The 25,820-nt window shown below is 43.6% G+C and overlaps 1 protein-coding gene across 1 annotated transcript; it reads left to right on the forward strand.

Annotated features, from left to right (window-relative positions):
• The first annotated feature begins 1,797 nt into the window (after positions 1-1,797).
• On the forward strand, positions 1,798-25,397 carry LOC148540832 (uncharacterized). The gene is made up of 2 exons (XM_088482351.1): positions 1,798-1,883; positions 24,891-25,397. Exons 1-2 carry the CDS (start codon positions 1,833-1,835, stop codon positions 25,395-25,397), a joined length of 558 nt encoding a protein of 185 aa, XP_088338477.1. The 5' UTR covers positions 1,798-1,832.
• Positions 25,398-25,820: the final 423 nt, after the last annotated feature.

A 25,820-nucleotide genomic window follows, 5' to 3' on the forward strand; every position in this document is an offset into this window, starting at 1 on the left:
TATTATCCTCCGCTGCTCACCTAAACATCGGGGGTGCTGATCCCCTACAACAAGAAACATCTAACAAAAAAAAGGAAGGGAGCGCTAGATATAGAAGATAATATATTTAAGATACTATATAGAAGGAAAGGATCATAATAAAAAGCATGTTAAGCATATATAACATACAGTTTAAAAGACATACCAGGCTAACAAACCACAAATGGTCATAAATAAATAATAATAATATTAATAAACTTGATAATGGTCACCAAGATAAATCTATTCAAAGCACACCAAATAATCCTGTTGGAAGGAATTAATGTAAACCAACAATACAGGGACTAAAGCAGATGTTACAAGTCCAGCGTATTAGCAGATGCTGTTAGCAGGTAAAGCATATAGGAGCTCATTCAGACCCGCTCACTAGATGCATTCGCTCGCACCCAGCTTATGCAAACTCGGTTAAGTGACGACACAACAGGCGATCGCACGGCAAGGCATAAGCACGCCCACTATGTCTTGGCGTGCGATCACTTTGTGGATGCAGATGCCCACCAGCCTGTCTTAAGACACCCACTTGCGCATGTCATCTCCAGGAAGTGTATGCAACTATCGGTACATCCGGTACCATCGGAAGCGAACACATCACTTGAGGTTGACTATACCCTACCTAAAGCACTGCGAGCACGTCAGTGTGAAATACAACCAGTTGACGTGTACTATAACTCTGCCTGTTAGTTATGCACGCCTCTGAAACGGCATTGAGACGCTCAGACACGCCTGCGTTCGCACCTCCACTCCCCCGTTTTTAATGGCCAGCCTCTGTCACCACCTACAAATGGCTTCTTCTGTCACTCACTCTGCTGGGTACTCTATGCGCAACGAGCGTCCGCTTCCCGATCTTTCGCACTAGTTCGCGCACGCGCACTGCGATGCATACGAATGCGCAGAATGTGAACATCGGACAGCTACGAGCGAACGCTTCTTAGCGCTCGGGTCTGAATCGGGCCCATAGTCTCCAGTGATATATGGACCCAGTCACAAGCGTGTTAGTACGCAAAGCATAAAGGGGTCTATTTACTAAGCAGTGTTAGGAGACAGAGTGAAAAGTGATAAGGTGCCAGCCAATCAGCTCCCAACTGTCATTTTTCAAACACAGCCTGTGAGATGGCAGTTAGGAGCTGATTGGCTGGCACCTTATCACTTTTCACTCTGTCTCCTAACACTGCTTAGCAAAAAGACCCCATAGCAGTGGCGTCACAAGGGGGGTGCGGTGGGTGCGGGCCGCACCGAGTGTTACCCTCCAAGGGGGTGACACCAAACTCTGACTCATCCCCGCCCCCCGCTCAGCAGAGCCTGCACTGCAGGGAGACGCCAGGCTGGAGAGGCGCTCTCCCTGCAGCAGCTGCTGAGACAGCTTTTACTTCTGCCGGCTGCCGCTGCGCCTGTCACACTGAGACAGCCAGCGGCAGCCTACAGTACAGTAAGTGGCAAGTGCGGCTGTGCTCTTCATACTGTCCCCTACATGTGCGGGGGTGGGCTAGTGGCAGGGGGCTGATTACCTGCTGTCAGTGTAAAGACGATCAGCCTGACTGAAGCCGCCGGGGTGGATGGCAGCTGAGATCCTGCTCCTCCTCTCTTCAGTGAATCAGCTCACTCCCTGCCTTACAGATCGTCACGCTGGGAGCAGCAGGGACAGTCTACAAAACATTTGCCAGTTTACAAGTGTATTCAAATACTGTTGATTACACTTCAATACTGACAAGTAGTTTGTACACTGTCCCTGCTTCTTCCCAGCGTGACCCTCTGATCTCCCAGTCAGAGATGATGAGAAGGAGCTGGGAGACAGCATGCAGTGCAGCAGCAGCAGCCAGCACAGTGACTATGGTCTAATGTATACAGTAGGTGTAATGGGAAGTAACTAATTCAGTGAGGAGAGAGTGTCTATGCTGGGGATGGTGTATTAATGTATGTGTGTGGGTATACTCATTGTGTTTCTGTGTGTATATGGGTTATATGTGAGTCAATGATGGTCTCTGCATTATTTGGCGGTTACTACGATGCCCTCTGCATTATCTGGCGGTTACTACGATGCCCTCTGTATTATCTGGCGGTTACTACGATGCTCTCTGTATTATCTGGCGGTTACTACGATGCGCTCTGTATTATCTGGCGGTTACTACGATGCCCTCTGTATTATCTGACGGTTACTACGATGCTCTCTGCATTATCTGGCGGTTACTACGATGCCCTCTGTATTATCTGACGGTTACTACGATGCTCTCTGCATTATCTGGCGGTTACTACGATGCTCTCTGTATTATCTGGCGGTTACTACGATGCGCTCTGTATTATCTGGCGGTTACTACGATGCCCTCTGTATTATCTGGCGGTTACTACGATGCTCTCTGTATTATCTGGCGTTTACTACGATGCTCTCTGTATTATCTGGCGGTTACTACGATGCTCTCTGTATTATTTGGCGGTTATTACGATGCTCTCTGCATTATCCGGCGGTTACCATGACGCTCTCTGCATTATCTGGCAGTCACTGTTACACTCTATGCAATACAATAGGGGTCATTACTTCTGGGGGTAATATTATAGGGGGCATTACCACTGCCATTGTGGGCACTATTAGGGGGCATTACTAATGGGGGCACTACTACAGGGAGCATTACTTTTGATGGCACTACTACAGGGGACATTACTACTGAAGGCATTACTACTAGGGGCACTACTAATGGGGGCATTACTACTAGGGGCATTTCTACTAAGGGCATTAATACTGGGGTCACTACTATAGGGGGCACTAATACTATAGAGGGCACTACTATAAGGGGCATTACCACTACCGCTGGGGGCACTATTAGGTGTCATTACCACTGGGGACATTGCATAGGGGCACTGCATAAGGGGCACCACTACTGTGGGCACTACATACGGGACACCACTACTGGGGGCATTGTGTAAATGTGTCTGCTGGACTGGTATTTGGGGAGAGTTTGCGGAGCTGCGCATCAATTTTATTTTATTTTTTTGGTGGGGGGGGTGTCACCATGAGTTATAGCACCGGGTGACACCAACACTAGTGACGCCTCTGCCCCATAGTCTCCAAATATATAGAGCACAATCACAATTGGTGTGAATACGATATGCTGTCAGTATTGTTAGTATGCCAAGCATGCAGTCTCCAGGTGCAAAGCATACAGGACCTTATTCAGAGGCGGCCGTACGGTCTACAACCGCACGGCCACCTCGATGTTTGGCCAGTGCGCATGCGCACGAGGGAGCCGGCTCCCTCGTGCGCATGCGTGAAACCTGCTATGACCGACAGCGCTGGTCGTAGCGGGTCTCTTTCCAAAGGGGGCGAGCTGTCGATGTTGATTGACAGCTCGCCCCGTTTGGAAGGCGGGCCGGGGGGGTGGCAGCCCAAACGGAGGCGTTCCCATGGGAACGCCTACCGTTTGGGGGAGGCCCCACTGACATCACTAGTGATGTCAGTGGAGAGCTTCCGGCTCTGACAGAGCCAGAAGCTCTCCGGGGCTTACGACAAGTGAGACCCTACCCTAGGGTCTCTGACCATCGCGACCATCACCCGAGCAGTCGTTAGAGCTGTGGGTGTAAACCCACAGCCTAACGACCGCAACAGAGGCGGGCGGTCAGGATGCAAGTGGCCGCCCAGTTTCTGAGCGACCGCTTGCATCCTCCGACCGCCTCTGAATGAGGTCCACAATCCCAGTTCATGCAGTAGATTTAGTATAACAGTCAAATAACTATCATGTGTAGGTCCCGGTATTAGTATTTACCTGACACCATGCCTGCAGTCCCTAATCAGTGGTGGCCAGCCACGACACTTGGGAACTGGAGGGCGGAGTTTGAAGTCCCAAAATCTCTGTGGAGACTTGCTACTGTGAATTGCTCCTACTAGCACAATGGTGCAAATGACTCCAAATGACTCCAACGTATGTGAATGGTGAATGGCTCCTGAGTATCCTGCTAGCATGGGACCTCCGGGCTGTGGTCTCCTTCTGTGGATTGGAGAGCCGAGGCTAAGCATGTAGTCCATGTGTGCTGCTGCTGTGTCTTGGTGTCTACAGCGCACTTCCTGGTATGCTTGAGATCAACTGACGCATTTCTCGACCTATCACGTTGGTCGTTTCATCAGAGGTGTGTAGAATTGCTTTCAGTGGGAGCCTTTTATGTGGAGAATAACTGGCTACAGCTGGAAGCTGTTTAGCAATTAACTCTTAACATGATAAGGTGTTCTATTGTACACTAGGTTTTCCCACTGGCACAGTACATTTCTATTAAACACACAGGGCCTCATTTACTAATGAGTTTTATCACCAAAACGATTGATAATTTTCACTTTTTATGATTTATGATTGCTCCAGCCAATCAGCTCCCAACTGTCAACTGTTAGAAATATGACAGTTGGGATCTGATTGGCAGGACACCATTTATCTTACACAGTGAAATATATCACTCGTTTTGATGATAAAACTCGGTAAGTAAATGGAGGCCACAATGTCTAATTCTAATGGGGGGCATCCACTAGACGATTTTATTCCTGTCCAACATCTTAACGATTTTCCCTTGAAGTTTCCCTTGAAATATGATCTTCCACTCTGAACAATTTGCAAAAGATTTGCAAAAGATTTGCAAAAGATATGCAAACGATTTGCAAAAGATATAACAATAAACTATGTTGTTTTAATCTGTGATTGAGAGTTTTCAGCTATAGTGGGCAGATAGTGGTTCATCGTTTGATCGTTCAGCGTGAACGATGTGTAAACGATGTGTAAACGATGTGTAAACGATTTGTAAGCAATCAAGTGAAATTGACCTGCATGTTCAGTCGATGGAGGAGACGATCAAACGACCAGCGGGAGCGCGCATCGTACATCGTTAGAAACAATTACTGCACGATTTGCAAACGATGTTCAAACGATGTTCAGACAATTATCGAACGATTTTATCATTATCGTTCAATCGTTCAACTTTATCGTCTAGTGGATACCCCCCTTTATGTATAGCAATAGACAATAAACAGACCAATATACCTTCAATAAAATTAATAAAACATTCACAGGTGCTTCAATGTAAAAAAATATAAAAAGATAATATTTACTATACAATATTTGGATCTAAATACATCATATATTTTTTCTTTTCTCTTTTCTTTTGGTTGTAACAATATTATAGTACCACAAAAACCCTAAAGATTGGACAGTTCTACCTACAGGATAAATTACTACATATGTATATTATTTAGCATTTTAATCTTATTAAGATTCAGTTAATCGACTTGGGGCCGTATTCAATTAGCGGCGAAAAGCCGTTCTTTGCAAAAAAGTTTTGCCAATGACGTCATTTCACCATCGGAATCTTATCCCCGTATTCAACTGTTGCGATTATTCGCCGGTGCGAAAACGCAGTGCAATGTACCCCGGTGGAAAAGTTTCGCCTATGAATAGCTGGCGGTAAAAAGTGCAGAATTGCGTTTTTGGGGTGCAAAGGTGGGGAAACCACCCTGCACTCTTAGGACAGGTCCCCAAAGGTAAACTGCATCAAAAAAAATCCAAAAAAGAATTACAGAACACACCAAAAAATTACTTTGAAAACGGGGCGAAAAAGTTCAAAGTTGGGGTACAAACTTAAAAACTAGCAAAATAGACTTTGGGGGGTCCGCAAGTATGGGGAGGTGTTTTATTGATTGCAGGTGCTTGCTGAAGGTGCGTTTTTAATGCTTTTTAAGACCTCACTTTAGCAATTTTTAACCATGCTTGTACCCATTTTCATGTACCCCAAATTTGCTGGGACTAGTTATTTTTTCCAAAAACAACTGCAAAATGCTATTTTTCACCACTTGTGCAAAGATGCAAAATAGCCCCAATTGAAAGCATCTAAGCACCCCACATATCTCCAGCAGGGCTATTCAGGGGTATCCATAGTTATCCCCCATGTCAGTGCATCTTTTGGAGGGTATCAGGCTGATTACCCCATATCTGCCAGCACTTTTCACCTGTCTGAGTTTCGCCGAGACGCATTTTCACATCCTTTGGAATTGAATAAAGGGATAAGCGGGGACGTGCGTGATATTTTTTCGCATGCAATACCGATGTCGGCAAAAAGTCCGGCATGTGAAAAGTACGGTACTTTTCGCTTCTAATTGAATATGCCCCTTGGTTTCATATAGAAGATTCTACATACACATAATAATACTATAGGAATAATAAGATGAACATCAAAAAGATATATAACAAAAAAATATATAATCTATATACACATGTGTGTACATATACAGACATGCGTGTAAATAGATAACAATAATCATTATGACAATCACTCCACTATTGTATGGTGTATCTAATGTGTGCATATGACAAAATATGTTGGGTAGTACCTGAAGGTGCCTCCCATTCGTTGAAAACAGAGGTCTGCATGCATAGTACTATACATCTAGGTATATATGGCTAGACCTAACGTGGGTGAGGCCTGACCCTCCGAAACCAAATACGATATACGGTATTATAACAAATGATAAAGACAAAATAGATGGATAGGTTCCTACTAATATTGATAGAAATGCGGACCTCATGCACTATGTACCGAATAAAGATGGTCTGCAAACTCCTTGACTAGACTATCCAAAATTGAAAGGGATACCTATGAATCACTTATGGGTCTAGTACACTCAAGAATGATGTAGTTAAAGAACAAGCAAATGATGCAATTGGACTATCTCATTGACAAGGCCATCAGACTGATGGTGACGACCTTCCAGAGAGTCACAGGCAGTGACCCATAGGGACCTATGGCGTCACATCCCGGCTCGCTGGAAGCCCTGGTGCAGGTATTGAAGGTGAGTATGTGTGAGTGCATATCTGTGTAATAAAAGTATGCTGTCATGGTGCGTGTGTCTTGTCTTTATTTTAACATTTCTTTACAGATGAACTAGAGGTACCAGCGGGCCCTTAATGCCCTGCATGCTGGTACTTGTGGTTCTCTAAGTACCAGCATGCGGGGGAGGCTTGCTGGGACCTGCAATTCTACTGTTTAAGATAATGTTTACACTTATATTTTTACATACATTTTACACAATAAACAAAGCACCCAACGCCCAGGGGTGCCAGGGATAGCCCCTGGCGAGGGGGACCCCTTTATTGGGGGCATCCCCAACTCCCCAGGGATCCCCAGCCCGGGCTGACTAGCGGTCAGGGGTAATGCTTTGGCCGGGGGACCCGGTGATAGGGTTTCTCTGGCTGTAGTATTACCCCCCGCTAGAAATAGCCAGGTTCTGGTTATGGAAATTACAGGAGAACCCTACGCATTTTTTACCCTGTATTTCCAGAACCAGGACTGGCTCAGAGCCTGGTACTGGTTGCACTAAGTACATAGGAACCCTACGCATTATTTCCCCTGTAGTTACACAACCAGGATATGGCTATGAAAGTCAGGGGCTGGTTGTGCTTTTAGGGGTGGGACACCATGTATTTTGTTTTCATAAATTAACACTTAACAAGCTTTTTACACTAAAATACATGCATGCATCTCAATGATGGATGCATGCATCTGTGTCAATCAGACCTGCTCATGCTAAAAATGAAGCAGGTCTATTCATTTGGGGATTTGGAATGGGATTTGGTGTTCGATTTGTACATGAACATGCAAAATCGAACATAAAATCCCTTCTTAAAATGAAACAAAATCGAATTCGATTTAAAAATCAAATGCAAAATAGAATTTTAGTAAATTTGAGATTTGCTAAGGGATTTTGCAGTTCGATTTCAATTCGATTTCAGTTGATTTAAGAGATTCATAAAAATTAATCCCAAATCGAACTTTAGTAAATTTACCCCCAGGTGAGAGACCCCAGTGTATACCCGCATAAAGCTGTTCCAGCATCCTTGCACCACTACCTGCAAGCTGCATACACTCATCAGCTGGTGAGCTGTATAGGACCCCATTCTGCTCAAGCTTCATTCCATTACCAATGTACATGTAACAGTCAGTATGGCTGTACCTGTTAGCTATCAATAAATCAACACCACTGGTTAAGTAACTGGGCTGTTCATAGTTTGAGTCATCTGTTGGTGTGTGCCTATATAAAACCCTTTTCAGACTAGCAGCAAAAAAGGTTATTGCAGGGTTAACATGGGTTGCTGCTAGGTGTAAAAGGGACAAGAGTTGGATTCCCGGGTTGAGTGACCCAGCAACCCAACCGGGTAGCTTGCAGGGTTTAACACTGGAATGACCCGTGTAACCCTGCAGTGTAAACGGGTAACCCGGGTCGTCCAACCCGAGTCCCGTTTACAGCATGGGGACTTCCTGTTTCTCTGCGCTTGGAGATGATTTAATTTACAAGTGCCAGAAGAACAGTTCCACTGCACCTTTGTGCAGTGTGAATGGCGCCGACCCCGGAATAGCCTGGGTCGTAGTGGGAACGGGGTCTGTCCTGGATTGGAACCATGTTCCAAATACTGGGTCAGACCTGGAACATTAGTGTAAAAGGGGTATGGCAGTATCAACACCTCCACCTACATCATTTCTGTCAACAACTGCATGCAAATCCTGTTTTGCATTGAAAAAGGCCCTTTAGCATAGGTGCAACATTCCAGTAATGCAAACTTCAAGTTCTGCTGTTAATTCACTATTCCTCAGATTGTGGCTCCACAATATATTTATTAATCGCAGAACATATAGTATATGAATAAAACAGGGTCAACATTGTTCAATTCATTCTGCTGTGTGGTGTGGTTAGAGCAGGAATGGGAATTCCTAAATCCTCATTATGCCAGCATAACATACAAACTTTAGCAACTAAATGCAGAATGAGGCAAATATTATGAGTTTGGCTTTCACAGAAATATGGCAGCTTGTCAAATAATATAATTTAGTATGTATAAATAAACAGTGTTTAGCCCTGCTATTAGTATCTGTCGAGCATGTTTTCTATAAAGTATACATTTTTGCTGCTGTTTTGAAACGTTCATCAGAAATGCAGATCGACCCCTAGTTACATTTCGAATCAAACAGTATTTGTATCATCTGCTCAATTGTGCCCACCACCCACTGCCATCAATTTAAGTTCAATTACTGCATCAAGAAAGAAAGGGAACTAGCATTTGGACATGATTGGATAAAATAAGCTTAAATGACATTGATGAGGCATCTAACTTGAGCTCTCAATTTTTGAATACAATGTCAATTTGCGTATTAAAATAAACACAAGGGAAAATTGTAAGTAGATTACAGAGATACATTTACATAATATCAAATTAGAGAAATATATGACAGATGGGAATTCAGGTAGACAAATGATTATTGCACTTAAGTATAAGACAGATTGTGATCAGAATGCAGTTTACGCTGATAACAAGATGGCTATGACTTCCTTAAAAGTGACAGCTTATTAGTTTTTTGATGCTACAATAACAGATATAATAATGCATGCGCTTATATCATCCAAATAAACCATCAACACATTATTACAAGTGAATTATTGGAAAAATAAAATAATACAGAGACACAGAGACATACAAGGTTGCGTTTGTATATAAATAATTAGATGTATTTCATTTTTATAGCTGAATTTAAATGACAACAGCGGCTGAATATTGTCTATTCTCGCTGTAATTCAGAACTTAACACGCTATCACTATGATTTTACTGACTTAAAGAACAACCTTTCACAATCAGATCTAGATTAATGCCTATTTAACAAATCACCCAGATTGACTTAGACAGCCCTTGCTTCGGGTTCCCAACCCAAGTCATGGGTCTTCCCAACAACAAGCTGTCTCAGAATGTCCAGTTACAAGCAAGTATTTTCTTCCACCCTTCCCATTATAGAATATATTTGCAGGCTGTAGTGAGTCTTGCCTGTGTCGGTTCCCAATAAATAAATTTAATTGAGAATAAACACACGGAGACAGAACTGGGTGATAAAAAAAGTTAGTCATTTATTGATAATAAACAATGAACTGTTTGGTGCCAAAGAAAGTACAGCCCCCAATTAGTGCAGTCCAGCAATGCAAATCCCAACAATTGCATTGCAGGCGATGACTGTACAATTGGTATATTAAACCAAAACTAGGGTATCCAATTCAGTGGCAAACGCAGGATTTCTAGAGAGGGGTTTCCAAATGCTTGATTTTAGAGCGAGTGTGGCCAGTCTATGAAGTCTATCAGAGCCAAAAGCACTCCCACTGACATCACTAGTGATGTTAGTGGGGCCGGACCCAGACGGTAGGCCTCCATCTGGGCAGCCACGCCCCCGGCATGCCCACCAAAGGGGCCGTGCTGTCAATCACCATCGACAGCACGCCCCCTTTGGTGCGACACCCTTAACGACGGCTTGGCCGTCGTTATTCGGGTCTCGCGCATGCGCACGACGGAGCCGGCTCCCTCGTGTGCATGCGCACTTGGGCAACATCGACCCGCTTGCAAGCGCTCGCGAGCGGGTTTGAATCAGGCCCTCTGTGCGATCCGCACTACACTGACTGAAACCACTGTCCTGGACTGCAGACCTCCCACCACCACCTCATCCCCGCGCCGCTGGTCCAACGGTGCCGAGGGCACGTGCCTCGGCCGACCCCTCTAGTTACACCATTATGCTGTATATACACAAATCCAAAATAAAACAGCACTCAGGGTCCACCAATATGAAATGCAAAAGATCTAAATTAATGACCAATGTTTCAAGGCTCCATCAACATTACCCTGGCAAAAAGGCTGATGGAGCCTTGAAACATTGGTCATTAAATTGGATGTTTTGCTTTTTGTATGGCTGGACCCTGAGTGCTGTTTTCTTTTGGATTCGCATAATGCACATTAATAAGCACTGGGGACAGGGCAGGCGCTGCCATTAGGCAGCTGCCTAAATGTGCCGGGACCTGTACTGAAACTGAAAAAAAATGAAGGATGTCTGAAAAAATATCCTTCTTTCAGACTATCCTAGTGGCGGCCGCAGGTCTTACTAGCACCGTCCGCCCCTATACCTGTTTTATTACTCTGCACTGAGTTGACTGATGACCCTGCTGTCACAACAGCACTTACATGGTTTTGTGAGCAAGCCCGCCCCTTGTCTAGTGAGAGGCAGGGGGCAGGGCAGAGCACCCGGAGCATGAGCTCCAAACATGGCCTGGTTTAAGGGGCGAGTACCCTCAGGCCCCCCTCTCTCACAAAGCTCCTCGCCAGAGCTGCTCCAAAGCAGCTCTGGTGCTGCTGTAATTAAAGAAATGTTCTCATCTCCAGCCTCCAGTCTCTGCCTCCCTGCACTGCTGGCAGTGGAGGATTGACACAAGTAAAAATAATGGTCCACTCCTCGGCCTACTGTGTCTTCAATTGTTTCCCGGCGTCTCCGCCTCCATCGGTGACAAGTCAACGGCGCTACGCTACAGACACTGTGGGGTGACCTGGGTGAGATGTCATGAAGTCTTATCCCCGAAAAAGACGTGTAGGAGCAGGTGGCTGTGTTCTGGAGCTGCCTGACAGTGCTGGGACAAGGTAAGTTGAGCAAAACTAGGATATGAAGAGGGGGAGGGGGTGGGGGGAAGAAATCATTAAATGTATAAATATGGGAGTAAGGGGGAAATCATTTTATATATATATATATAAGAGCTGGGGATAAGGGGGATCACTAAATATACAATATCAGAGCTGGGGGTATGAGGATAATTTAATATACAGTATAAGGGCTGGTCAGGGCTAAGGGGGATCACTAAATATATAAGGGCTGTACCGTAGGTGAGGGGGGTCATTTATTATATAAGGGATTGGGGTAAGGGGGGAGATAATTAAATACATTATATAAGTGTTAAGGGGGGAGAAGATCCTTGAATATATTATGTAAGTGGTAGAAAAAATCATTAAATACACTTTATAAGGGGTGGGACTGATGAGTTGTTGGAAGGGGGAAAGAGACACAATTATATATATAAGTGAAGGAGTAAGCGTGGTGTGTATATACATATATATATATATATATGTGTACTTAGTTAACATTATAAATATATATATACCAGATGGTACAGATATATATTCGATCACAGGAGCAAGTGCCGGCAGATTGTTGGACTGATATATATAGCGTGCCCCCGCTGCACAGTGCTGGTAGATAGCACTGCCAACACTGGGCACAGCCAGTGTTGGTGGTGCTGACAAGTAGGAGAGGGCAACAAGTTGACATCCTAGGAATGTCGATTTGTTCACAATGTCAACATTGGAACTGTCACCACATGAAATGTCGACATGCCTGGGATGCCTAAGGTTAAGCAGGGGCGCCGAGAGGGGGGGGAGCGGGTACAGATTACTGGGGCCCGGGCTTCCTGAGGGGCCCGGGTCCGGCGCCGCTCCCCCTCCCTCAGAGCAGCCCAGCACACAGCGTGTGCTGAGCTGCAGTGGAGACTGCTCGTGGCTGCTGAGCAGCAGCCACAGCAGTCTCCTATGCCTGTGGGGGGGAGCGATCACACTGATCGTGCCCCCCCTGGCTTTGAGCAGGGCTGAGGGGGCCCAGAGCGCCCCCTCCCCAGCGCACGGCGCTGCAAATCTTTTCTTTATTTTCGGGAAGGGGGCGTTGCTGCGCTTCCCGCGATTATGCCACACCCCCTATTACCCGTGCCCGCCGCAGCTCTCAGAGGGCCTGAGGTTAGGGATAGGCTGGGGGTGGGGAGTAGACTGAAGTTTTGCCTAGGGTGCTGAGAAACCTTGCACTGGCCCTGACTTGGGACAGTTGCATAGTGAAACAGTAAGTGCCGGCAACATGACCGTCAACAAATGCCATGTACGTGTTTAAAACTAATTCCTGTGCAATTAAAGTCACAGCCCAGCGTCTCTCGTACACTGTGAGTTCCGTTTCGCTGTGTCTGCGATGCATAAAAAATATGGTGCACTACTCCTCTCGGAGCATCTCAGTGACGCCAGGTGACTTTCGCCATATGGCGTACAAAAACAGGTGTATGGGGACACATCTGTAAAATACAACAGAAAAAAGTTTTCCCAATACAATTAAATTAGATAAACCACATGGTGTTTACAGTATATAATATATATCTAATGTTCAGTAGTTATTGTTTTAAAACATAATAAGAGCAACTAGCTTTTCTATGCATATATAGATGATTATTAAGGTTGTCACCAGGGAGATCACTTTGGGTATATAACTTCCAGGAAATTAGAGCCTAACATAAAGTGTTTTGTACTTAGGGGTCTATTCACTAAGCGCTGTTCGGAAGTGCTACTTTAGTATCCATCTCGTTGCTCTGGTGCAGAGACAGCTGATCCTCATCACTGCTACTTCCCTAGTAGTGACAATAAGCACTACCGGGACTGACTCAGCAGTGCTAGGCTAGGGATCAAACAAGGGCTGAGGGATCCAAACGGATCCCCCTTCGCAACCCGGGACCCCTTTTCATATTTCATATTTAGGTTGACAGTAACGATGGCGACATTCATAATGTTGACACCACAATGTTGACAGTTATGAAGTTGACAGTGTTAAAAGGTCAACAGGCAACTAGTCGACATTCTCAGAATGTCGACAGATGAAGTGGAGATATTGCCAGAATGTTAACATTAGGTTTAGGCTGTGTGGGGAGGGTTAGGGTCATCCTTCAGGTTAGGGTTAGGCTGTAGGTGGGGGAAGGTTAGCGGCACTAGAGGGAGGGTTAGCGGTTAGGAATAGCGGAGAAATACTTACCGGAACGCCGTAGGATCAGAGCTCTGACCCGTAAGTGATGGTCACATGACCGTTGGGAGCAGGTAAGTCACTTCAGGGCCACCAGGGCAAAAGGTCGATATTCTAACATGTCAGAATTTCATCACTGTCTACATGATGAATGTTGACATGGTCAACATCGACATTATGGCCATGTGGACATTCTCATGCTGCCCTGATGAATGTCAACATTATGACTTTTGACATTTCGTACCAAATCGTGGTATTTCTCCATCATAGACATTTATGTATTCAATCACAAAATACTTTGATACAGTCATGTGACACAAATGATCTGCCTAATCTCTAAATGTAAGGGTATATTTTACAGAAGTATTAACCTTTTCATGCCATTTGTGAATGATAGTTTTATTGAGTGCATTGTATCTGTCCTTTGTACTGTTACCATTGCACTCTATAGTAAATAAGATAAAGTGCACTCAATTTGTGCCTGTAATTAGCTGTGCTCCAGTGGCAATTTAGTATTCTTGATTATTTCCTTCTTTTGTGACCCTTCTTCCAATGAGCCACCGTGAATGCAAAACTCCCTTCCAATCTTCCCTTCTTATCAAGCTCACTTGATTCTGCTTCCAGGCAAAGTACTGGGAGAACATTATACACTAATTAGATCTCTTTTGCTCTCTCTCTTTGTCTATTTTGTTCCAAGATGGACTAATTTATCCTTGTACATAATATATGGACACTACATGAATAAAAGATTCATGTTTTTTTTATTTGCATTTCCTCTAATTGGTAAGGAGTTGTGTAAACAAGTTGTTAAGAGTGAAATGAACCACAAAAACTGATTTGTTTAATGACAGCTCTATCTATCTATCTATCTATCTATCTATCTATCTATCTATCTATCTATCTATCTATCTATCTATCTATCTATCTACCTACAGTATCTATCTATCTATCTATCTACCTACAGTATCTATCTATTATCTATCTATCTATCTATCTATCTATCTATCTATCTATCTATCTATCTACAGTATCTATCTATCTATCTAACTACAGTATCTATTATCTATCTATCCGTCTATCTACAGTATCTATATATTATCTATCTATCTACTGTATCTATCTATCTAGAGTATCTATCTATCTACAGTATCTATATATTATCTATCTATCTACACTATCTATCTATCTACAGTAGCTATATATTATCTATCTATCTACTGTATCTATCTAACTACAGTATCTATTATCTATCTATCCATCTATCTACAGTATCTATATATTATCTATCTACTGTATCTATCTAGAGTATCTATGTACGCTATATATCTATCTAGAGTATCTATCTACGCTATCTATCTATCTATCTATCTACAGTATCTATCTATTAGCTATCTATCTACAGTACCTATCTTTCTATCTATCTATCTATCTATCTATCTATAGTATCTATATATTATTTATCTATCTACTGTATCTATCTATCTAGAGTATCTATCTACGCTATCTATCTACAGTATCTATCTACTGTATCTACGGTATCTATCTATCTATCTATCTATCTATTATCTATCTACAGTATCTATGTATTATCTATCAATCTACGGTATCTATCTACGGTATCTATCTATCTAGAGTATCTATCTACGCTATCTATCTACAGTATCTATCTACTGTATCTACGGTATCTATCTATCTATCTATCTATCTATCTATTATCTATCTACAGTATCTATGTATTATCTATCAATCTACGGTATCTATCTATCTATTTATCTATCTATCTATCTACGGTATCTATCTATTTATCTATCTATGGTATCTATCGTATCTATCTATCTATCTATCTACGGTATCTATCTATTTATCTATCTACGGTATCTATCGTATCTATCTATCTATCTATCATGCAGAAACCGCAGATCCATAAACATGCTCATTTTGTAAGCAATAGTTAAATTGTGCTGGAGGTTTTTTTTGTGTTTGTTTCTTTTTCTTGAGGCAAAAGCTACTGTTTTCCCCCAATGGATATAATTATGCCTTGAATTTCAAATGCAGAGAACAAACAAATACAATGCAAGCCTCATACAGAACCTGTTCCTCTGTTCCAATTGACAGCAGGTGCACCGAGTACATGTTTCTAAGAACATATTGACAATTACAGCTCTATGATAATGAAAGTGGATTTGAAGAGTAAAGAATAAGTACATTCGTCTTTTTTAGACACCTTAGGCTATGTAAGAAAACTTATCAAAAGAAATGAATGCACCCTCCTGTTCCAGATTCTGAAATCCTAAGAATGTCAAACTCCTAATTCACGTTCAGATGTTATTGCAATGTTGAACTATTATTTCTTAACTCTGTACTTTTAATTTCTGTTACTACACTACAGTGTACGCCAAAAAAATGTTACCTATCCCAGGCTTTAAATGCATTATCACTATACAGGCTTTGCAGAATTAACAATCCCCACAGTTGTTACAGAACATAGACCAGTGCCAGCCAGTGTCCTTGTAATGATTGTTGGAGTTGTACTATTGCTAAGCAACAGATGGAGGATTATGCATAAAAAAACCTTCTGTAGGGTAAACTTGTGGAAGAGCAGAGAGGCCAATATCTGTGAACCTCGAGTTTCAGAGGGCCCTATAAACCAACGGCTGGTTCTTATTTAGGCTAATATAACATAGATATTTTGTTGCAGGTGTGTTTGATTCCTACATGCTCTATTTTCCTCAGCACATCAGGTTGTGTTAAGTGTCAAGTCAGTATTAAAACATTTTCATGTTTGTCACATGACAACCTTTTTATAGGAGTCGTACATACGGTCATGCAAAACTTGCACCCATATTAAAAATGACACATACTTTGAACCTGCAGAAAATGTACCTGGAGAGGAGGATCGCGTATGTTTATTTGCAATAAAGAAAGAGAAAAACAGATGCCCATGGCGCTTGTATTAACTGCTGCTCATTATTCTGAATCATTAACTGATTAACTGTTATTACAATTCAGTGATGTGGTCCAACAGAACCTGCTATATAAGCCAGGTAAAATAAAACAAAATAATATGTGATGACAATTGTTCGCTAGGAGCAGAATTAACGTTGTTAATTGACCTGGACGGTCAATAAACACTGAGCCAATCAAAATTGGTTTGCCATGCTTGAGGCTTTTTGGTAGCATATCACCTAAGATATGTGCAACTAAAAAACGCGGGTGTAAAAGCGCTTCTGTGCATTGTGTCATGTGCAATCAAGGTGCATCTTTACATCAGCTCTAAAAAAGGTCCATAGTCTTACTTTCCTAGTGGCTAGTGCTCATCCCAAAAGCTAGATAGTGCACCAGCAGTACATATGGGTCAACTGGTACACAGTGAGGCAGATAGTCTTATGCAGGTAATACTATAGGAGACGTTACATCTTTGAATCAGTAGCAGCAGTCAAATAGACAGTGCATCAGTTAACCAGTAAAGTATATTATTAAGCTGCATTATCAATCGTGACCTCTTTATGTGTAACTGTGCTAATGTCAGAAACAGCATGATTATACAGATTGGGTGCCTCCCTGCAATTACCTTGTACCAGTATATGCGCTGTATCACTTAGAGGATGCTACAAACTTTTCTGTTTTTAGTTTAGTTTTAGTATTACCTGAACTTATAAAATGAAGCGGAACTGGGGTCTCTTCTATTCTTTGGTGGCTCTAAAGTCTCTTTTTAAAAAAAACATATATAAAGATAAAAAAAATTGCACTACATATTTTTATAGGAAAATGATCAAGAAAAAATAACATAACACAAGAAGTTCATATTTTGAACTAAGGGCCTGATTCAGCAAGGAGCGCATGGATGCAGACGCACGTGCCTGTCCGCTGCGAGAATATGCTAATCAATGCATACGCACGGAGACCGCAGCACAAGATGCCGACGCCCAGCCCCATTCTATGCCGCCCATCTACCTTTACTCCTAGCCTGATCAGCACGCAAGATAGAGCAAACATCCGTAACATCGAGAACCATTGGACTCATTAGCATAATAGTGGTTGACCTGACCTGTCGTAGGAATTTGGCCACTTCCTGTTTACAACTTATAGTATGGCTGCGTATGCCGCCACACTGCCTTAATTATTCATGCCCCTATAATGGCGTTATAACCCCTGCGTTCACCTGACCACCCCCCGTCACCACCCACAAACGGCACTTCCTGTCAGTCAGTTTCGGAAGGTTCTGCATACACACTGCATATAGTGTGTGTACCATAATCCGATCGCACTGGCAAGTTCGCGCACGCGTAGTGCGATGCATACACATGCACAGAACAAAAACAAGGCCAAGTGCATGCCTTCTCTGCTGTGCGTTCCTTGCTGAATCAGGCCCTAAGTCCAGTCTCTCCAGTACAGACCCCACCAAAAATGTAATAGGAGAGGCTCACTTAGCAAGATAGTTCCAGTGATGAGTGATGGAATTGCATAAAATGACAAGCTGGCAATTACAAAGTCTTACAATGATTTGATACATTTCCATTAGAAATACGATTATGCTAAATATTATGTTGCACTGTAGCTAAGCATATTTCAAAATGTTTCTACATTTATTTTTCATTCATCAGATCCAGGGAAATATAGATTAGCAAAATCAATATCTAGTCTAAATTTATTTTCCAAATCGGATTGAAAACATTTACTCAACTTAGTATGTATATTGGAAAATGTAGGTCTTGTAATGCTTCAGTTGGCCTATGTTCTGAATTGCATTAGCTGTGTAAGACACAGAAAGAACAAATGCATTAGAAAACTAAGTGATATGTCTTGGAATCCAGTACCTATTCTATTTTAATGCTTTGATGTAGTGCCGATAACAGCAACTGTGAGCAGTTCTTAGAGCTTAGTATATATAATAGCCCCTGTACCATTTATTTATGTTGTTCCATGCAGCGAGCACTTTGAGCAGAGTAAGTAAAAAGAGGAATAAATCTCATAGCTTTATGCTGGATGTTATACAACATCACTGTGTGCTAAGGTTTTAGATTTTTTTTTTATTTTAAGCCGAAAGAAAGGCACAAGAAGAGCCAAACAAAGAAGCTGGAAAAGATAAATGGGCACTGACTGTATAACCACCTCCTACAGTATTTCTGGTGTTGCTATATTATTGCTGCATTGTCCAAGCACATGTGTTATGTACACACTGTGAAAGCAGCCAAGTTTTGTTCTGAAACAGTACACATGAGAACGCACTCAATCAACTCACTAAGAACCAGACATATATTTAAAGGACACATTGGGTTTTGTTAATAATGTCTCTAGGTACTATTGAATGGATAGGCTGTATTGTTGACGTTGTTGGCTCAGCTAATAAATGGTTATCTCCACTTTGCTGGACATTTCTTTGCTATATATAAGTGGCGGCTAAAATATTGGAAACACTTGGGTAAATATGGGACAAGCAGCATTGAAAGCAAAAGCTACCACAAAGATATAGCTAATGTGTTAATTAAATTATTAACATCATTTGTCATTTATAAAAAACTGGCCTTGACCGGGGTGCCAATAATTTGGCTAAAATTACTTCATCATGAGACCTAATTGACTTTGAAAGAGGGATGATAGTTGGGTGGGTTTAGGTTCAGTGACCAAGACACCTGAACTTGCTAATGTTCTGCAATGAATGGTGGTCCCAGCATAGAACACTCAGGGAAAAACTTCATCAGCGAAGGGCAATAGTGGGTGGTAGCACATACTCCAGGATTGTGATACCTATGTAATCATTTCATAACCCAAAGCAAAAGAGTTGATCAACTGCAGGTCAATTAACTCCATACTTCAACCAGTAGCTTGAGTAGGCAATTTCACCAAAATTGGTCCTAACAAAACTTCACAAAGCAGGATGTCATGCTTTAGTTGTAGTGTATACACTGGTACTAAATCCATGTGCATTTGGGGGGCTGAGTGGGTGGCGTGCCTGGGCTGCATTCCTGGAAATGGGGGGGGTGTTTCCCCATTTTACGGGAGTGCTGAGGCCAAGGTTGGTGAATGCAGAGTCAGTTTAGAGAAAGTTCAGAAGGAGACACTGGGTCTGTCATAGGGTTCCGTTAATGCGGATGGTCATCACGATGCTGCGCCGATGGTGGAGTGTTTGAGTACACCTTCTGTTCAGTATCCATTCCAGCGTACTAAACAGATATCGGAATAGACAACATTTAATGCAACTATTACACTCTTGAGTGGTAAAGATGCATAGTTTATTCTATATTTGCCTAAATACACATTTTTCCCAACATATTAATAAGCATATTCAAAACACATAAACCTCTCCCATGATCCACCAAACTACACTCAAACCACTCCCAGCCATACAAACAAATGACATATCATTATAAGACTACACCGCTTCCTGGGGCTGTAAATATGGACAGTCATGAGAAAACAGGTGCAATTGGTAAGTGTGATACATGCTGGTGTATAGCTTTTACACATGAGTGTAATCAAGGGCGGAGCCAATGGAGTTCATGCTCCAGGTGCCAGAGTCTGTTGCAGGCACCAGTCGGGCCGCACATTAGTAATGCCCCTCCATTCCCCTGCTGGTGTTAACCACTTGCCTGGCATGGGATGCAAGCATGGGCAGATGGCAGATTTCCCTGCCGCTGTCGCATCCATTGTGGGGTTTTTTTCTCCGTTAGGGGCCATTGTGTTGTATTTTACTGTGAGGATGGACCTGAGGATGCAATCTTATTTTATTATATTTTGTCCTACAGGGAAGCACTCCATGCAAGTAACATTATTTTATATTTATTTGTAAATGTAGCCACAGAGGGGCAGACACATATCTGAATGTTCTCTACATAGACGCCACCTATCCCTGGGACAAAAATGCTGCAGTTTAGCTCTCCTCCTAATTGTACACTCTGTCCTTTTGCCGCCTCACCGAATATAGCATTCCTGTAGGTCTACTATTGCTCTCTTGCCGCACCAGCAGCTTCCGTGCTGTCATCAGCACAAAAAGAAACACAGTAACTTGTTTACAAATCAGTACACCAAATTGAAACTGAAGTACACTATAGTGTACACTAAATTGTGTACCGGCTCTCAAAGCCGAAGTACACTAAATTGTACACAAACTTGTACACTAAACTGCATACCGGCTCCCAAAGCCTCATCAATTATTTTCTTTCTACTGCAACCGGCTCCAGACTGCACCATCGGCTCTCAAAGTCGCATCGATTGAGTACTTCATTCTACTACCGGCTCCAAGCCACACCATCGGCTCTCAAAGCCTCATCAACTACTTTATTTCTTCTACAATTAGCTCCAGGCCACATCATCGGCTCTCAAAGCCACATCGACTGAGTGCTTGATTCTGCTACCGGCTCCAAGCTGCACCATCGGCTCTCAAAGCCTCATCAACTACTATCTTTCTTCTACAATCGGCTTCAGGTCGCATCATCGGCTCTCAAAGCTGCATCAATTGTGTACTGTCTTTTAAAACTGGCTCCAAGCCGCACCATCGGCTACCAAAGCCACCTCAATTGAGTACTGTCTTTTACAACTGGCTCTTAGCCGTACCATCAGTTCATCAGCCACATCATCGACTTTCAATTCTTCTGGATACCAGTTTCTGTTCCTGTCGTTCCTCTCTCCATTGAATCCCATTGTATTTCCATATGAACCTTTATTACCCCGAGTTATAAGACCAGGCAGACTCCTAAGTACCAGTGAACACCTCATAGTTCTAAGGGAACAACGGGCGGTTGTTATTGGCAGAAGACCTCGCTAGTCTGGGTTTTAGGGGGTTCACACAGCAAGCTCTGGGAATCGTAACAGTGATGCCAAACACAAATTCATGTGCATCAAATATACCTAGCATACTGTATGTACGGTATGCAGTCGGGAAACCAGCTGCCTTAATACCGACAGCCAGCTTCCCGGCTGCTTTATCCTAGCGTGGGATAAATGACCGGCGTCTATATCTAGACGCCTGTCACTTACCCGATGCCGGGAGACCGGCGCCCGGCATCCTGATCGAAGGAGTGCCGGGCGCTGTGAGCAGACAGCTGCGGGGGGGAGGGTTAGGTTTAGGGCACCCGGGGGACTTAGGGTTAGACACCCCCTGGGAGGGTTAGCTAGGGAAAGGGGGGTTAGGGTTAGGCACCCCCTGGGGGAGGTTAGGGTTAGGCACCCCCCCCGGGGACTAAGGTTTAGGCAGCAGGGAAGGGAGGGTTAGGGTTAGGCACTTAGAGGGGGGATTAGGGTTAGGCACTTGGGGGGGAAGTTAGGGTGAGGCACCCCTAAGGAGGGTTAGGGGTTTAGGTTAGGTTAGTTTATACTTACCTTAGGGCTTCCGCTGCCAGGCTCTGCTGATCTGTCGGGCTGCTGCTGCCGGGAATCGAACTGCTGGCCATATGGTAGCCGGGATTCCATACCGATTCCGTATGTACATACTGTAACACATCATTGCCTAGTTATATATACACAGGTAAGGGTTGTAACATGTTGTCTTTGTACTTACACTTCTTGCATTTCTCCCTGGCATACGCTGCCAAGATAAAGAATATGACTATTATGGAACTATTGTGAGTATAATTATGTTTATTCATATTTAATAATATTTAAAGGTTTTGTGACACGTGTGGGTCAAAATGTAATTGAAGTTTCATGCAACAAGCTGCGTAGACTACTTTAGTCATTAGGGCTCATATACTATGAACACCGTTATTATTATTACGAGCAAGCCAACTCACCCTAATTGAATTCCTCCCTTAGAATTCCATTGGTTACAGATGTAAGAATGCCAAAGAATAACCATTGTTGCTATATCCTGGATTGGCACAAACACCAATATTATCCTGATCTACTTCTTACACTTTGTGTCTGGTAATTACAGCAGATAGTGGGAATGGAGGGAGGATGTGACAGAGGTGGAGACGCTGAAGGAGTGATTTGGTGGGTAAAAGGTGAACCCAGAAGCAGAGACAGAAATCCAAATAGATTCTAAAGGGTGTGCAGGAGACTAGGGTGATAGACAGTGTCACAGGTGTCAGAGAGGTCCAGGAGGATGAATGAGGAGAAGGCTCCCTAAAGCTGGGTACACAACTGAACGAGTACAGTTAATCTGCAGATATATCTGCAGATGATGGTTGTTCATACACACTGAACAACCATCATCTGTCATCAAGCCAGGGGCAGGGCCATAGAGAGCCGGCCTGGGCCTCATTACTATCATGGAGGCATGGCCTAATTGTGGGAGGCGTGGTCACACTGGCTTAGAAAAAATTAAAATCTCTATTCACAGCACCCCTTTCTGAGAAGGGGGGCTCTGTGAGCCCCTCAGCACAGCGCAAATCAGGGGGGGGCACGATCAGTGTGATCACTCCCCCCACAGGCAGTGTAAAGGAGATTGCTGATGATGATCAGTGGCAGCAGTCTCTCTGGTCTCCCACTGCAGCCCAACACACAGCAGCTTGTGCTGGGCAGCTGAAAGGTAAGAGGGAGGGGGGTGGCGGCGGACCCTGGCCTCTGCTCAGGACCCTCCAACAAGCCTGGTTACTTATTACCTGCCCCCCCCCCTCAGTGCCCCTGGCCGGGGGTCCCACTGGCCTGGGGTCACATCGCGCCCCCCTTACTGGCAGCAAGGGCCATTGGCTGTGCTGCACAGCCGACACGATATGTCTGTGAACGTCGACATATTGGGCCAATGTAATAGAGTCCAAGAACATCGCAAACTCGCATTTCCCCAGCATTACACTTTGTTATAAGTAAATCATTGATTACACCTTGTGAGGGCAGCCTCAGGGGTTTGGCAATAGTGGAAGCCTGACTACAAGGGATATTTGCATATAATTGAACTTAATAATTATTAGCATTTTGTATTTTCATCTGAATTTAGTTATCTTAGAAAATGCATCTTTTAATTATAAAGCAGTGTTCAGACATAGAGGGAGCAAATAAATTCTGCACAAAGGCCGTGATCTGCTGCCGCAGAGCCCATTTCGACTGTACCTCGAGATTATTTTTCCACTCCATAAAGGTGCCCAGGAAAAGCTGCGATGTTAGACTAGTATAATTCCGAATTCCGTGCGCAGCTGGCAAGACCATAACTAGGGGTGTGCAATTGATGATGCTGCATAAAGTGCAGGGCTCTGTGGGCAGCACAGTCACTGCCCCAGAGCCTTTCTAGAGAGGAGGGGGCCCGTGTGCAGTCTGACACGGACCCCCTCCTCTCCGCCTGGCAGCGCACTGAGCTGTGCGCGGCCAGCGCCAGAGTTATAGACTCTGGGCCCGCCGCGGCCATTTTCCAGTCGTTTTACAGCACCGTACCCCTGCGCCGACGTGGGACTCTGGAGAGGTAAGTAATATTATGGGTGCAGGGTGTGCGGTGCAGGGCCCCCCTGGACCCAGGGGCCAGTGTTCCCCGCACACCGTGCACCCATTATAGATACCCCCCTGCTAGCAGAGTGTTTAGAAAGACACTCTCAACCAGGATCATTGCTGCAGTGCTGTCCTGAGTATCCTTTGGACATTCCAAGCAGGCACCCTGCAGTCTGAATAGTGGAGTGGAGCTTTCTCAGGACACTTCGGTCAGTGCTGCACTTACTGTACCTATGCTGGTAGCACTGTCCCCTTTGCACGATGTAATTACATCATGTACACAATATTATGACATCATATGCTCAGGGGGCAGGCACAGGGAGCATTTGAGTCCTGTTACAGCACTGGCAGCTGCATATTTAGAGTGCATACATCAATCGGAAATTAGTTGCCCCCACACTGTCTTATGTATATGATACATCATAAAAAAATACTATATTGTCTATGATTTGGGAATAGTAACAGTTGCATTTACTTCTACCACCGTATAAGTCTGGCGTGTATTCTGCTGTTTTCTCCTGCTGTAAACCTGGCACATATACTAATGGGTGGTTGCTATGAACAACACCATCTGTTTTACAGTGACCTGTAGAACAGCTTTCATACATGTTCACCATTGGAAACATGTATGAAATCTATCCCACAGATAACTGTGTGTTTTTTCCCACTGCAATCATGAATTTGCTTTCACTATTTAAACTATACTGGAATACTGACAGTCTGGGTACTGATTACAATGCTATACATACTCTAAATAGTTACCTGTTGAACTATTAACATTAATGTCCAATTTTTTTTTTACCTCACGCAACATTTATCTTTGTAGTGGTATCACTGTTTTATATCTTTTATATTACAGACTCTCCCAACACACAGTAAAGGAGAATCCAGTGCCCCCAAGGCCACCATCAGCAATATCAGTACCCCCAAGGCAACCACAGGAGAAGCTGGAGCCCCAAAACCCACCATGGGAGAAGCCAGTGCCCCCGAGGCCACCATGGAAAACACCAGCACCCCCGAGGCCACCATTGGAAAGCCCATCACCTCAGAGACCACCACAGGAGAGGCCAGCACCCCCAAGATGACCATGGGAGAGGACAATGGCACCAAGACCACAGCGGGAGAGGCCAGTGCACCTGAGGCCACCACAGGAGAGGCCAGTGCCCCTCAGACCACCGCAGAAGATGCAAATGCTCCCAAAATCATTGGTGAAGTCAAAGTCATCGGAGAGGCAAATGCCCCAATGACCACTAAAACAAGTTCTCCATCTTCTCTGAGTTTGTGTGTGGTAGTTCTGAGAAAAATTGTCACCAGCACTGACTGTATACCACAACTAATATCTCAGCATAAAATAAAAATATGTTAAAAATATATGTATTGTTGATTTAAGAAAATTATTTCAATAAATTATAAATAATCAACAATGAATTTGTTCACAGCTCTCTGTAAAGACAGCTGGAATGTAATGAGCAGTCTCAAAGAGAGACATGCTATTTATAATGTTACTGAGTAACAATGTTTCTTTATTCCTCAGCAATATAGGCATAATACTTATAAGGCTGCAAGCATGATATTATAATTAAAGTACAGGATTAGTCTGGATTTCCGCAAGCTCAGAGTTGCTCCAAAAGGAGCAGAACTAACAATGTAACGTTAGCGAGATGAGACAGCAGTTACATCCTACCGTATTCAGAGCATGGGTTTCCAAATGTTTTTACCTACTACAGACAATATCAGGCGTCTGTGCCTGAGCTGGCATCCCTGTGAGGATAAGTGCTACTTATTAATA

The sequence above is a fragment of the Taudactylus pleione genome, unplaced genomic scaffold (assembly GCF_031769625.1).
Source record: "Taudactylus pleione unplaced genomic scaffold, aTauple2 ptg000017l, whole genome shotgun sequence".
In the NCBI taxonomy this organism is placed as follows: Eukaryota; Metazoa; Chordata; class Amphibia; order Anura; family Myobatrachidae; genus Taudactylus; species Taudactylus pleione.

Coding starts and splice junctions, on each gene's coding strand:
- LOC148540832 (XM_088482351.1), top strand. CDS start 1,833: ATGCAGTGCAGCAGCAGCAGCCAGCACAGTGACTATGGTCTAATGTAT. Junction 1,884..24,890: donor ACTATGGTCTAATGTATACA/GTAGGTGTAATG, acceptor TTTATATTACAG/ACTCTCCCAACACACAGTAA.